General features: G+C 35.2%; 1 protein-coding gene across 2 annotated transcripts; it reads left to right on the top strand.

Moving 5' to 3' along the window:
• LOC115699147 (anaphase-promoting complex subunit 5) lies at positions 1–11,595 on the top strand. 2 transcript variants are annotated; one of them, XM_061115388.1, is made up of 21 exons: positions 74–631; positions 859–1,018; positions 1,374–1,495; positions 1,764–2,001; positions 3,892–4,069; positions 4,144–4,311; positions 4,571–4,649; positions 4,814–4,899; positions 5,532–5,661; positions 5,767–5,799; positions 5,963–6,211; positions 6,433–6,510; positions 6,606–6,868; positions 7,751–7,810; positions 7,930–7,997; positions 8,104–8,209; positions 8,296–8,437; positions 9,792–9,890; positions 10,137–10,401; positions 10,638–10,705; positions 11,047–11,595. In XM_061115388.1, the coding sequence occupies exons 1-21, from the start codon at positions 461–463 to the stop codon at positions 11,206–11,208; spliced, it is 2,925 nt and encodes a 974-aa protein (XP_060971371.1). In that variant the 5' UTR covers positions 74–460; the 3' UTR covers positions 11,209–11,595. The 2 variants fall into 2 exon arrangements, with proteins under 2 accessions (XP_030482257.1, XP_060971371.1); XM_030626397.2 differs by lacking the exon at positions 4,144–4,311 and having other exon boundaries at positions 1–631.

Below are 11,595 nucleotides of genomic sequence, written 5' to 3'. Positions count from 1 at the left end.
TTTTATTTTCACTTAGATCGTATTTTTAGTGAGCTTAATAGCTCCTCGTGAACTTTTGTCTATTGTTTGATTCGGAATATTTCCGAATAAATAAATCATCTTTTTGTTCAGAAAAAGAAAAAAAAAAGCCCAATAACTGGTTTCATCGTATTTCCCTCTCTCTCTTCCTCCCTCACTCCTTTGGCCACTCCCTTCTTCCCCGTCTCCTTCACTCTTCTCCGGCCACACTCTCTCGCCGGCATTTCCGCCATCATCTTCCTCAGTCACCGACTTCTAATGTTGTTTTTGAACAACCCGAACCTATTTCCGTAACGACCACTTCGACGAGCAAGAAAACTTGTTAGTTTGCTCAGATACTTTCTCTCCAACGACGAAGCAGATAATACGAAGCTTCGGAACGGTGTCAAACCCAAACTTCCTCAGTGGATGATTGGTTTGGTGCTACCAGGTTACTTTGACAATGACTGGGATTTTGAAGCTACCGGGAGCTATTTCCTTAACGCCACACAAAGTCTCCGTTTGCATTCTGCTTCAGATATATGCGCCACCCGCTCAGATCTCTGTCCCATTTCCTTTCTCTTCCGTTTCTCAGCACAATCGCCTGGGCTTGTTCTTGTTGGCCATTACCAAGGTTTTCGCCTTCGTTTCCTCACAATTACATTTCTTTTGGTTACTATTAGCTCAATTGTCAAATCAAAATGTTAACTTTGCTACTGGGGATGGAAATTTAGCTGCCCTATTTTGCTTAAGTTTGATAAAGTGTTTTTAGTTCTTGTCTTTGAATGATGTTCATTTTTGAATTTTCAGAACCACTTGCAAATTTTTGAATATGTTTTTTAATTTTGTTTTACTGGGTAGTCATGTGATGATATTTTCGAGCCGAAACTAGAAGAACTCATAAATCAATTAAGGGAAATCGGAGGCTTATTAAATCATTGGCTAACTGATCATTTAACAAGTCGGCTTTCATCTTTATCCTCACCTGATGATCTGTTCAACTTCTTCAGTGATATGCGAGGTGAGTTGATTCTCTCTTTGAATCTTCTAAAAACACATGTCCACGAGTGATCTCCTCCTAATATATTGGACCTCAGTTATGTCTGAAGAAAACCTTGCTTACAAAACTGTACTAAAAACAAACTGAGGAAAAGCTATTTTTATAAAGATATTCCACCCTCTTAGTATATAAGAGAATTAAATCTCCTTAAACCTCTCCACATCAAGTTAATCGGCAGTTTTTGTTCTTATTGATGCATACAAGCTTTTTAAGCTTCTTTTTCAGTTGGTTATGTTATGTTTCATTCCATCAATCTGTTGTTTGCCTCAATGTCTAATAGCTTGTTTGTTTTAAATATTTGCTTTTTTTCCTTCAGGAATCCTTGGGGGTCCTGAGGCTGGTGTTGTTGAAGATGACCAAGTTATTTTGGACCCAAATAGCAATCTGGGGATGTTTCTACGCCGTTGTTTACTTGCTTTTAATCTTTTGTCATATGAGGTATTTATGCTATTTTTATTGTTTTCTTTTCTTTTGTGGGTGCACTTTTTTATAAGAAACGCAAAATATTTGACATAGTTATCACATGCATGCTAAATTTCCAATGGGAGTTCCTTTAACTTGTAAGGCTTGTGTCTTTTTCTTTCCCTCTCTTTCTCTGTTCACAGCTCTTTTGTTGTCATGGAACTTTTATGTGCAGTATGGCAATATTTTTTTTTTACAGAAAGATATTAAAAAAAGCCCTCTCACAACTTAAAAAATTATGCAGGGTTTGTGCCATCTTTTGACAAATATAGGGATTTATTGTAAAGAAGCCCTCTCAAGTTGTCCTTCTTATGATCCACCTCATTTAGATGACTCTAGCAATGAATTGGAATATGAGAACATGGACTTGGAAAATTTAGTGTATGGGAAGGTTGATGAAGAGATTGAAGCAAGAGAAAGGGCCAGTGAAGGTGTTTCTTTTCATCTTCACATGCCGAAAGCACTTTTTGATCTGGCTGAAGGTATTAATCCTGGAAAATTTTGCTGAATTTTTATATTTAACTTGATGGAATGCTTTTATAGTCATAGCCAAAGTTCTTCAATGTTCATTTTATCTTGTGAAACCATCCATATTAAGCATGACCCTTAAATTATACTAAAGGTGTTATACTACTGAAATCTTAGCACTATCGTTATTTTTAGGGTTGTGTGTGTGGGAAACTTGTTAAATAAATTATAAATATACACGATTTTCAAATCTAATGCGCCAGTTTCTCTTGAAATTACATTTAGCGTACAATTACAATTTCTTTCACAATATATGTGTATAGATCATAAACCTTGTGTTTTCTAGGAGTGTGTATTCTTATAAGTCATTTTTATTGGCAATAGCCAGTATCCGATATATTTCAACCTTTATAATAACCAAATTTAATCTTGCATATTCTTTGCCATCTAACTATTGTCAAACTCCTTATGACAAAGCTTTGGAGATCAGCAGTTGGCCACTATGTGGGCAATTTGGAGTGAAAGAAATTCCAGAATTTTCAAAGAAAAAGAGAGTTCAGCAGTGGAAGTGTGGGAGAAAACTAGATGTTGGGTAGCAACTTGATGTTTTAAGTCAAAATATTTTGAGGATTTGTCATTTTTAGATTTATGCAGGGATTGGAAAAATATACTGCATAGCTAAAATTCTCCTATGGGGGAGTTGTTTCAATTCAAGCCCGATCGGAGATACTTTATGTTTATATTAATATCTCTGTTACCACAGTTTTCCTCCGCCACAAGTGACGTCTCTCAATAAACTTGAGTGGGGATCAGTCTGAGAAACGTGACCTCTCTTTTTTCAAAAACAATAAATAAATACTATTATCATACTTCTTCTGAGAGCTTCCAGAACACTTTCTAATTTCGAGTGGTAATATCTTAAGCTTTCTTTGTTCCTTTCCCCGAACAGTACATGATGCGCCTCTTAATTGTTACACAACATTTATGATATAGGTTTATACAATGTCTAAACTAGGCATCATCTTTTGAAGCAATTGCCTCTTACAAAATAGTGTTGTTTATCCTCCAATTACTATTTTACCTTCATTTAGTTTTTCATGCATTGAAAAGGCCCAAAATTCTTTTCATTGAAAGAGAATTCAGGAGGCATTCCAAGAGTAGTAGACATAAGTCCACATCTGCTTTTGTCTGCATAATAGCATCTTCTTCTACATTTTTGTTTTGGTTTACTTTTGCAAGCTTGTTCTTGAGATTTAAAGTTGCTAATGACAAGTTAATAGCAACGTTTAAAAGGTCTTTTCTCTTTTGGAGGATTCAGAAAGAGAAGTGTCTCTGTTTGAGGTGCCTCAACGTTATCATGAGGCTAATGATTTATTATTCTTATTTTGAGATTGCTTGAAGTGTTGTGCCTAACAAAACTAGCCCGTTGACAATGACAGTATTTTGGAGGATTCAGAAAGAGAAGTGTCTCTGTTTGAGGTGCCTCAACGTTATCATGAGGCTAATGATTTATTATTTTTATTTTGAGAGTGCTTGAAGTGTTGTGCCTAACAAACTAGCCCGTTGACAATGACAGTATTTTGGTGCAACAAAAGTGACTTTTCTTAGTATTGGACCTAAACAATAGTGCCTAGAATAGTTATTTATTCATAAAATCATAGCATTAGTTAGAAAGTACGACATGAAAACACTTGAGTTTACTAGTTCAAACTTTTAATTGAATTTAAATATATATACATACATATAATTCCCCTTAATTTTTACTATTATTTTGTGTTTTTTATGATTTATTAGTGTTTAGAAGTTTACGATTTTGAAAAATAGATTTTTAATAGAATATTGAGGCTTAAACTTGTATTTTTTAACATTGGATAACAATATTAATAACAATCATAATTGTGTAGATATTGAGGTTCCTGCTGACCCAAGGTCGAGACATAGTGACAAGGATAGAGAAGTTGGCCAGTACATGCATCCTCCAACAAATACATTAAGAGACACTGATAGCAGTGCTGCTCTGTTTCTCCGCACAAACTGGCAGATACAAGGATTTCTGCAAGAACAAGCTGATGCTATTGAAAGGTCACACATTATTAATTTGTTATTATTCTAATTTTATTCATTAAGTTTATTTTAATTTGCACTATGTTTAACAGGAAGGATTTTTGGGTGGAAGGAAAGAGTTGGAAGGGGAGAATAAATCATGTGTCTGGTAGGGAAGAAAGAGGGAGGGAGAGGAAATATGGATGGATACCTTCTCCTTCCAAATGTACAAAATCCAATCCTTCCAAAAGTGGAAGGAAGAGAGAAAGGGACAAAATAAAGTATATTAAATGTCCTAAATACCCTTCATAAACATAAATAATATATATTTGAAGAAGACAATATAGTAATTTTGATAAATAACTATCTTTCTATCCTTCCAAATCTACTTCTAATACCAAACAACATGAAGGAGACTTGTTATCCTCTCCATCTTTCCTAAACTCTCCCTCCTTCCTTCCCTCTCACCAAACATGGTGTTACTCACTTATTTTATGCAGTTTAGGTGGTATATATTCTGAAGTAATATTATTGTGGCAGGCATGGAGGCTCTTTCTCTTTGAATGCTTTTGAACTTGTCTTGCGGCAACTTCAAAAGTCAGCACCTAAGCTGCATCGTGTAAGTTATCTTTCTAAGTATCTCATTGAGTTTGTTTATTACTTTTGAGTTAGTTGCTTGTTTCTCTCAATGTTTCTTTTATCCTCTTTCACACTGTCTTTCTCTTTAAATAAAGTATTTTTCCATCTATTATTATTATAAATTTATGCTGGGTTCTATTGCAGGTTCGTTTCTTGCGATATTTGAATAGCCTTTATCATGACGACTATTTTGCTGCATTGGAGAATCTTCATTGCTATTTTGATTACAGGTTATCAGTTGTTATGTTTTTAGTTACATCAACATGTTACTTGATCTACTTCTGCTTTAGTTATTCTGTTCTTTATTTTGTCAGCTTAGCATACTTAATGTTAAATGGAGCTGTTGGCATTACGAGTAAACAAAATAGGGACATTGTAGGTTATTTCAGTTTGATGCTAGGTGGATTTGGCTTTCTAGTATTTTCCTTCTTTCTTCCAAAAAAGCTTCTATGATTTTGGAAACTTTCAAGTCCTCTTGTTTGATATTGTGCATTTTGTGGTATATTGAATTTTTGCTTTTGTGCACATGCTACTCTATGTGGGATCAAGATGAGATTTATAAAGATGCTATTCTTCTCCAGTTCTCCTCATTTGTTGCTAATTTTAATATATTGACTTGCCATTGTTCATATCAACATATGAAATGTTCTGGTAATATTGATATGTAGAATTTACAATTTAATTTTGATTTGCGTTTCCATTGTACTTCTTTGTGACACTTGTTTTTTTCTCCAGTTTCTTGTGCTTTTTTGTGTTAACTTCCTCTGATAAATTTTATTATAAACCAAAAAAATAAGAAAAGGAAAGCCTAATGAAAGTGTTTACCTCAAATGATCTAATCCAATATATGATGGGACTAAAGTGCAGGGATTGAAGGATTGGATTATGTTCCTCCTGTATCTGGTTGCTATAATTTAGGGAGATATGAAGTTGCTTTGTTGTGCTTGGGAATGATGCATTTTCATTATGGGCACCCAAAGCAAGCTTTGGAGGTGAGTATGTGGAAATGAATTCATTTAAAATCCTCTTCATTTTCTCCACTAATTATGAGTCTGATTATAGAAGCTGACTTCTTCATAATTGTGTTGTTTGAACAGGTACTCACAGAGGCAGTTCATATTTCTCAACAGGTACCTGTTGGTTTGATGTTAAAAGCTTATAATTGAATGTGCAAAAAGATTATTGTCAATATCCTTGATCTCATTCTCCTGTATTGGATTTATGAAATGTCAAGTGACTTTATCCTTCATGCATCTGTCCTAGTCTGATGCCTTGTGACTTCTACTTGTACAGCAAAGTAATGATGTTTGTCTGGCATACACTCTAGCTGCTATCTGTAACTTGTTGTCAGAAACTGGTATCTCAAGTACAACTGGGATACTGGGATCATCATACTCACCTTTGACCAGCATAGGCATTTCACTCTCTGTCCAGCAACAATTGTTTGTACTCTTGAGAGGCTCTCTGAAGAGAGCTGAAAATTTGAAGTTAAAACGTTTAGTGGCTTCCAATCATCTAGCCATGGCTAGATTTGACTTGACGGTAAGAACAAATTTGTTACCCCATTGTGTAGATATAGGCTCTCTTTGTAGTTCTTCTGAACATCAGTTTTTCATTTTTTATTTCTTTTGTTGAAACTATAACACATGTTCAGTGTTCGTAAGTTACTACTGCAACTTAGTTCAAGTACCACTGTACGAGTTCTTTTCTAACGTATATTCTGCTGATTTTCTAACTTGGAATTGCTGTACTGTCCTCTACAGCATGTGCAAAGACCTCTGTTATCATTTGGTCCTAAAGCTTCCCTGAAGCTTAGAACATCACCAATTAATGTTTGCAAGGTACCATGGATGGTTTGATGATAATCCTTGTTCATTGCCTTTTTCTTATTATATTTCTTCTGTTTTTTTTTAACCTATTTTAACCATCCTTGCAGGAACTAAGGTCAAGTTCTCAGTTGATTACCGAGTTTGCTTCTGAAAATACAACACTGACAACTGATGGTCATTTTAGCACTGCATGGCTTAAAAATTTACAGAAACCTATGGGTTCACAGGTGTTATCTCAGGAAAATGGATCTGAAAGCAGTAATAATGCTTTTCAGTTCTGTGGGCAACCAAGTTCAATTCCTGGATCCGTGTTGCAATTAATGGGTTCTACATACTTACTTCGTGCAACTGCATGGGAGACATATGGCAGGTAATCTTAAGTGAGGATCATTCCCCCCCACTCTATTTATTTTCAAGATTGTTACAGTGACATTACTTATGAAGATTCTTGTAAAATAGTCTTCTACTATTTGTAATGCTGTTTGAACTTTAAAGTCTTAACTATAATTTTGACTAGCTTGTGATCAAAAACTTCAACTTGACATCATTAGATGCTCTTATATGTACAAAGTAATTAAATAGGTAGCCTCATTAGATGTGGCTAAAGAACCAGGGAAAAACAAGTCAGTTCACTAAAAATACATAGGCAATGGTGTGAATCCTAAAACCATTGAATCTTGTTTTAGTAAGTGTTCTAAAGTAATAACTCCTAGTTACACGGCGAGTACCAAAAGTGGACAAGCATTATGTGGAGGGATTGGTATTTTTTAATGTGTTACCTAGTTATAGGCATGTACCTTACTAAACGGTACATGGGGTTTATTACACATTTGTTTCATGAGGGGTATTGCAAGAACTTAGGTGATCTAATCGGTCAACAATTTTTTCTTTGTTTTACAAGGCATAGGGTTAACTTGGGTCCTCTTTTGTATCGTGTATTTCATGGCCAAAGGGATTCTATCTTTTCACATATACATTGTTTTGCATGCTCATCAACTCTGAAGTCAGAAGTTTCTTATGTTTGGTTGAGAGTAATGAACACACTAGAACGGGATTGAGAATAAGAATAAGAACACGAATAGAATAAAATTTAATATGTTAAAAAGTATTGTGTCATGGAGTGGACTCCCCTCCTAATTTTTGGGAGAAACAGCCATTCCATGGGAATGGTATTGTAAAGCTTCAGAGTTGCTTAGTTTAGCTTACAATGAATTGACTGCTTACTTGTTTTTCTTTCTTCTGTTTATGTCAGTGCTTCTCTTGCCAAAGTCAACGCACTTGTTTATGCAACTTGCTTTGCTGATGTTTCAAGGTAATGTAGCTTAAGCTATCGCAGGATTTGAACACCTTGTTTTTACACGTATTCTGTGATTGTCAACCTCATTCTTAACTTATGTGTTTTTTTTTTCCTTCTTTTTTGGATATCTCTAGTACATCAGATGCATCATTGGCATATGTGAAACTTATCCAACATTTAGCAGTATTCAAAGGATATAAAGGTTAATTTAAATGCTTAAATTCCTTCATAACACTTCTTCACATGGATTTTTCTGTGGTTTAGTGGCACATTCTCTCTCACATGTATTTTTATCTCTATATGTGTAGAGGCATTTGCGGCTCTTAAAATGGCAGATGAGAAGTTTTTAACTGTGTCAAAGTCTCGAATCTTGGTACTGAAACTGCAACTGCTCCATGAGCATGCTTTGCATAGGTTAGTTTATTTGCCAGTCTCTTGCTTTTACTTATGTTATATTTTTGCCATAATTCTAAATCTAATATGTGGTAAGTATCATTTAGAGGACATCTGAAACTTGCTCAACAAGTATGTGATGAGCTTGGAGTTCTGGCCTCATCTGTTACTGGCGTGGACATGGAACTGAAGACAGAAGCAGGTCTTCGCCGTGCGCGGACATTGCTTGCAGCAAACCAGTTTAGCGAGGTTTGATAATCAGTATATTAAAATTCTTGAAGCTAAATTAATTCATCGACTGAGTGCATTACAGAGCTACATATATTGTAATTTAATAACTCTTGGGCCATGATTGGCATAAGACTTTATCTCCAGCAGATAGGTTTATGTAGTCAACCAGCACTGGAGTCCGATACCTTGAGAATCTCCTTACCCTGGTTTAAGAGATTTTCAAGGTATCAGCTGTAGCTCATTGTTTTGAACTATGTGGCATATGATATCTGATATTTGTGGTGTACTCTACTCAGTTGGGGGATAAGCGATCGCTTGAGGCTAGCATAAGTGGTTGGTGGGTGAGCGGTTTTGGGATTCAAGCTCCTGTAAATATACCTTAAGAAGAATTAAAATGAAAAGTAGTCTGAGAATAGAATAGTGTCTTTTGCAAAATACAAATCAATGGATTTAGTGATTCATGTTGCTGGAATTTTGGCAGCTCTTGAGCCTCAAGGTTCTGGAAATTGATAATTCTTGGTTATATAAACCTGCAGTTAAGGAAGAAGGATGGACCTGAACTGTAACATTACTAGTGTATCATGTATCCATATATTTCATTTGACATATTCTCACATTTTCTGTGTATGAAAAGGTATTGTTTTAAAATTTGACGGAAATTGATAGAAATGTGAGGGCTGCTGTGCATTTTACTTATACTAGGAGAGGTATTTGGCAGTAATGTGGTGAACTGGCTCTGTGAGTGAGTGTAGGGGTGTTTTCATTTCCTTATTTTGGGTGAGCATTACTTTTATATCTGGTTTGAGCTGGTTTTGGGGTTTATGCTAGAACCTGGTAATTCTCAGCATCAATAGAGAGCTTCGGCTCTCCTCCCTTGTAGAGACTTGGTCTCCTTTTTTCCTTTTCATTCAATAATAGCTCACCATTTCAGTTCTTCACTTGCTGCTATTTCACTTACTTCTCTGTTATTTGTGCTGGTTTATGGGGTTTTCTACGGGATTGCTACTGTTTATTGATATCAGAAGGTTCTTATCAGAAATCAAGAATGTAATTGATATTGTTAAGAATAAATAGATTCTGAGACTGATAGTGATAATACACACTTATCAGTTCCGTTTGCTCTAATTTTCCTTTGCTTCTTTTCTTATGTGTATTTTTCTTGACATGACAACGCTAGGATTTTTAAATTCAAAAGAATTATTATGGTTTCTTGATAAAAACCATTTTTTTTAGCCCTGCATAACATAGTTGTTTTTTTTTTTTCCATTTTTTCTTGTGTGTGTGGGCTGTAACAACAGTAGTTGTTTTGATATGCTTGTTTCACTGCCTTATGAAAAACACACATGCTTACCTTTATCTTATGTCTTTACAGGCTGCAGAGGTCGCACACTCCCTCTTTTGCATGTGTTACAAATTCAATCTACAAGTGGAAAATGCAACTACTCTTCTTTTACTTGCTGAAATTCACAAGGTACAATAGTTTAACATATAATATATACTTTGCCTAGAGTATTATTGGAATAACCTCCCACCTTGCTACTACTTTCTCCCGACATGCCCACAGGCGTAAACATGTAATGTAAGAAAAACCAAACAGAAAATGAAATAAGCAAAACCATTCTGCACACTGTATAGTTGTCTTTTCATTTTCCTTGCTTAAGTTCACTTTATTGTAAACGTAAAATTAAGGTCCGGTTTTGTTTATTTATTTTTCCAGAGATCAGGAAATCCTGTTTTAGGTCTCCCTTATGCATTGGCGAGCCTTTCCTTCTGCCAATCATTTAACTTGGATCTTCTAAGAGCATCAGCTGTACTGACATTGGCGGAATTGTGGCTTTCACTTGGATCAAACCATGCAAAAAGGGCATTGTCTCTTATACATGGGGTCCTTCCAACAATACTTGGTCATGGAGGTTTGGAGCTACGTGCACGGGCCTATATTGTAGAAGCAAAATGCTATCTGTCTGATCCAAACTTTTCAAGTACTTCCTAACTCCTTAAGCAATCTTTAAAGTTGAAACTTAACACTATCTTTATAATTATGAATCATAAATATCTTGTTCTTATTCTTGAAAAGTTTTGTTAGAGTTGATAGCATTTATCAGTCATAAATATCTTGGTTCTTATTCTTGAAATTTTTTGATAGATTACAATACAAGCCATCTGATAACATTGACCTCATAATGTACTTATTTTCCTATCTTGAATTCCTCTCCAGTTTCTGAAAATGCCGAGATTGTGCTCGATCCTTTGAGTCAAGCTTCTGACGAACTTCAAGTACTAGAGGTAAGTGCATTTCTGTATTCCTTGTGTTACTATTACAACATGCAATAAACGAAAGGCACGATAATTTTCTTATAACTTATGGTTTACTGCTGCATTCGATTCTAGTCTAGGACAACATTCAATTCTCTCCAGTCTCCTGTATCTCTACCTTTCATCCAAAATGTGTCATTATTTCCCTTTTATGATATATATCTATAATATACCTCAGATAATTGGCCCTCTTAACTCTTTAGTTTTCACTTGTGCTGCATAAACACACCTTAGGTGTCGATATTTTTTATTCTTAAAGGCGGAGTTTTAGTGCTGTCATAATACGAATCATTATGATTATGATTTTGCAGTATCATGAGTTGGCAGCAGAAGCTTTTTATTTGAAGGCAATTGTATATGACAAACTGGGGAAGTTAGAGGACAGGGAAGAAGCCGCGACTTCTTTCAAAAAACACACATTGGCTCTCGAAAATCCCCATGACGATGAAGATTCCCTTATCAATATGTTGTAAAACAAAGATCTCATATCATATTATGTGAACACTGCATTTGAAATTTTCATGGTTATAGAAAGATGTATATACATGCAGAGATTAGTCACAGACAGCTCTCACGAGAAAGAAAAACAAACTATAGTTGAAGCAAAGGCCCAATCATCAAAAATTAGTCCAAAGAAAGTGATTATTGCTCTTATTATAACGATTACTACATTGAAATAGGAATGTAGAATGTGCTAAAGACCGAGAGATAATAGTAGTGTTGTGTAATTGAACTTGAGCTTTAGACTCAATCCTTGAGTTAGATTTGAGCTTTGAGAAGTAGTACTAGTAGATTGTATATGGGGTTTCTAAAGAGGTTCAATTGTTGACCTGCAATGAAAGTTGGTCTTAGAGGGTGCA

This window comes from Cannabis sativa, chromosome 5, assembly GCF_029168945.1.
Source record: "Cannabis sativa cultivar Pink pepper isolate KNU-18-1 chromosome 5, ASM2916894v1, whole genome shotgun sequence".
In the NCBI taxonomy this organism is placed as follows: Eukaryota; Viridiplantae; Streptophyta; class Magnoliopsida; order Rosales; family Cannabaceae; genus Cannabis; species Cannabis sativa.
This window is presented reverse-complemented; position numbering and strand designations above follow the sequence as displayed.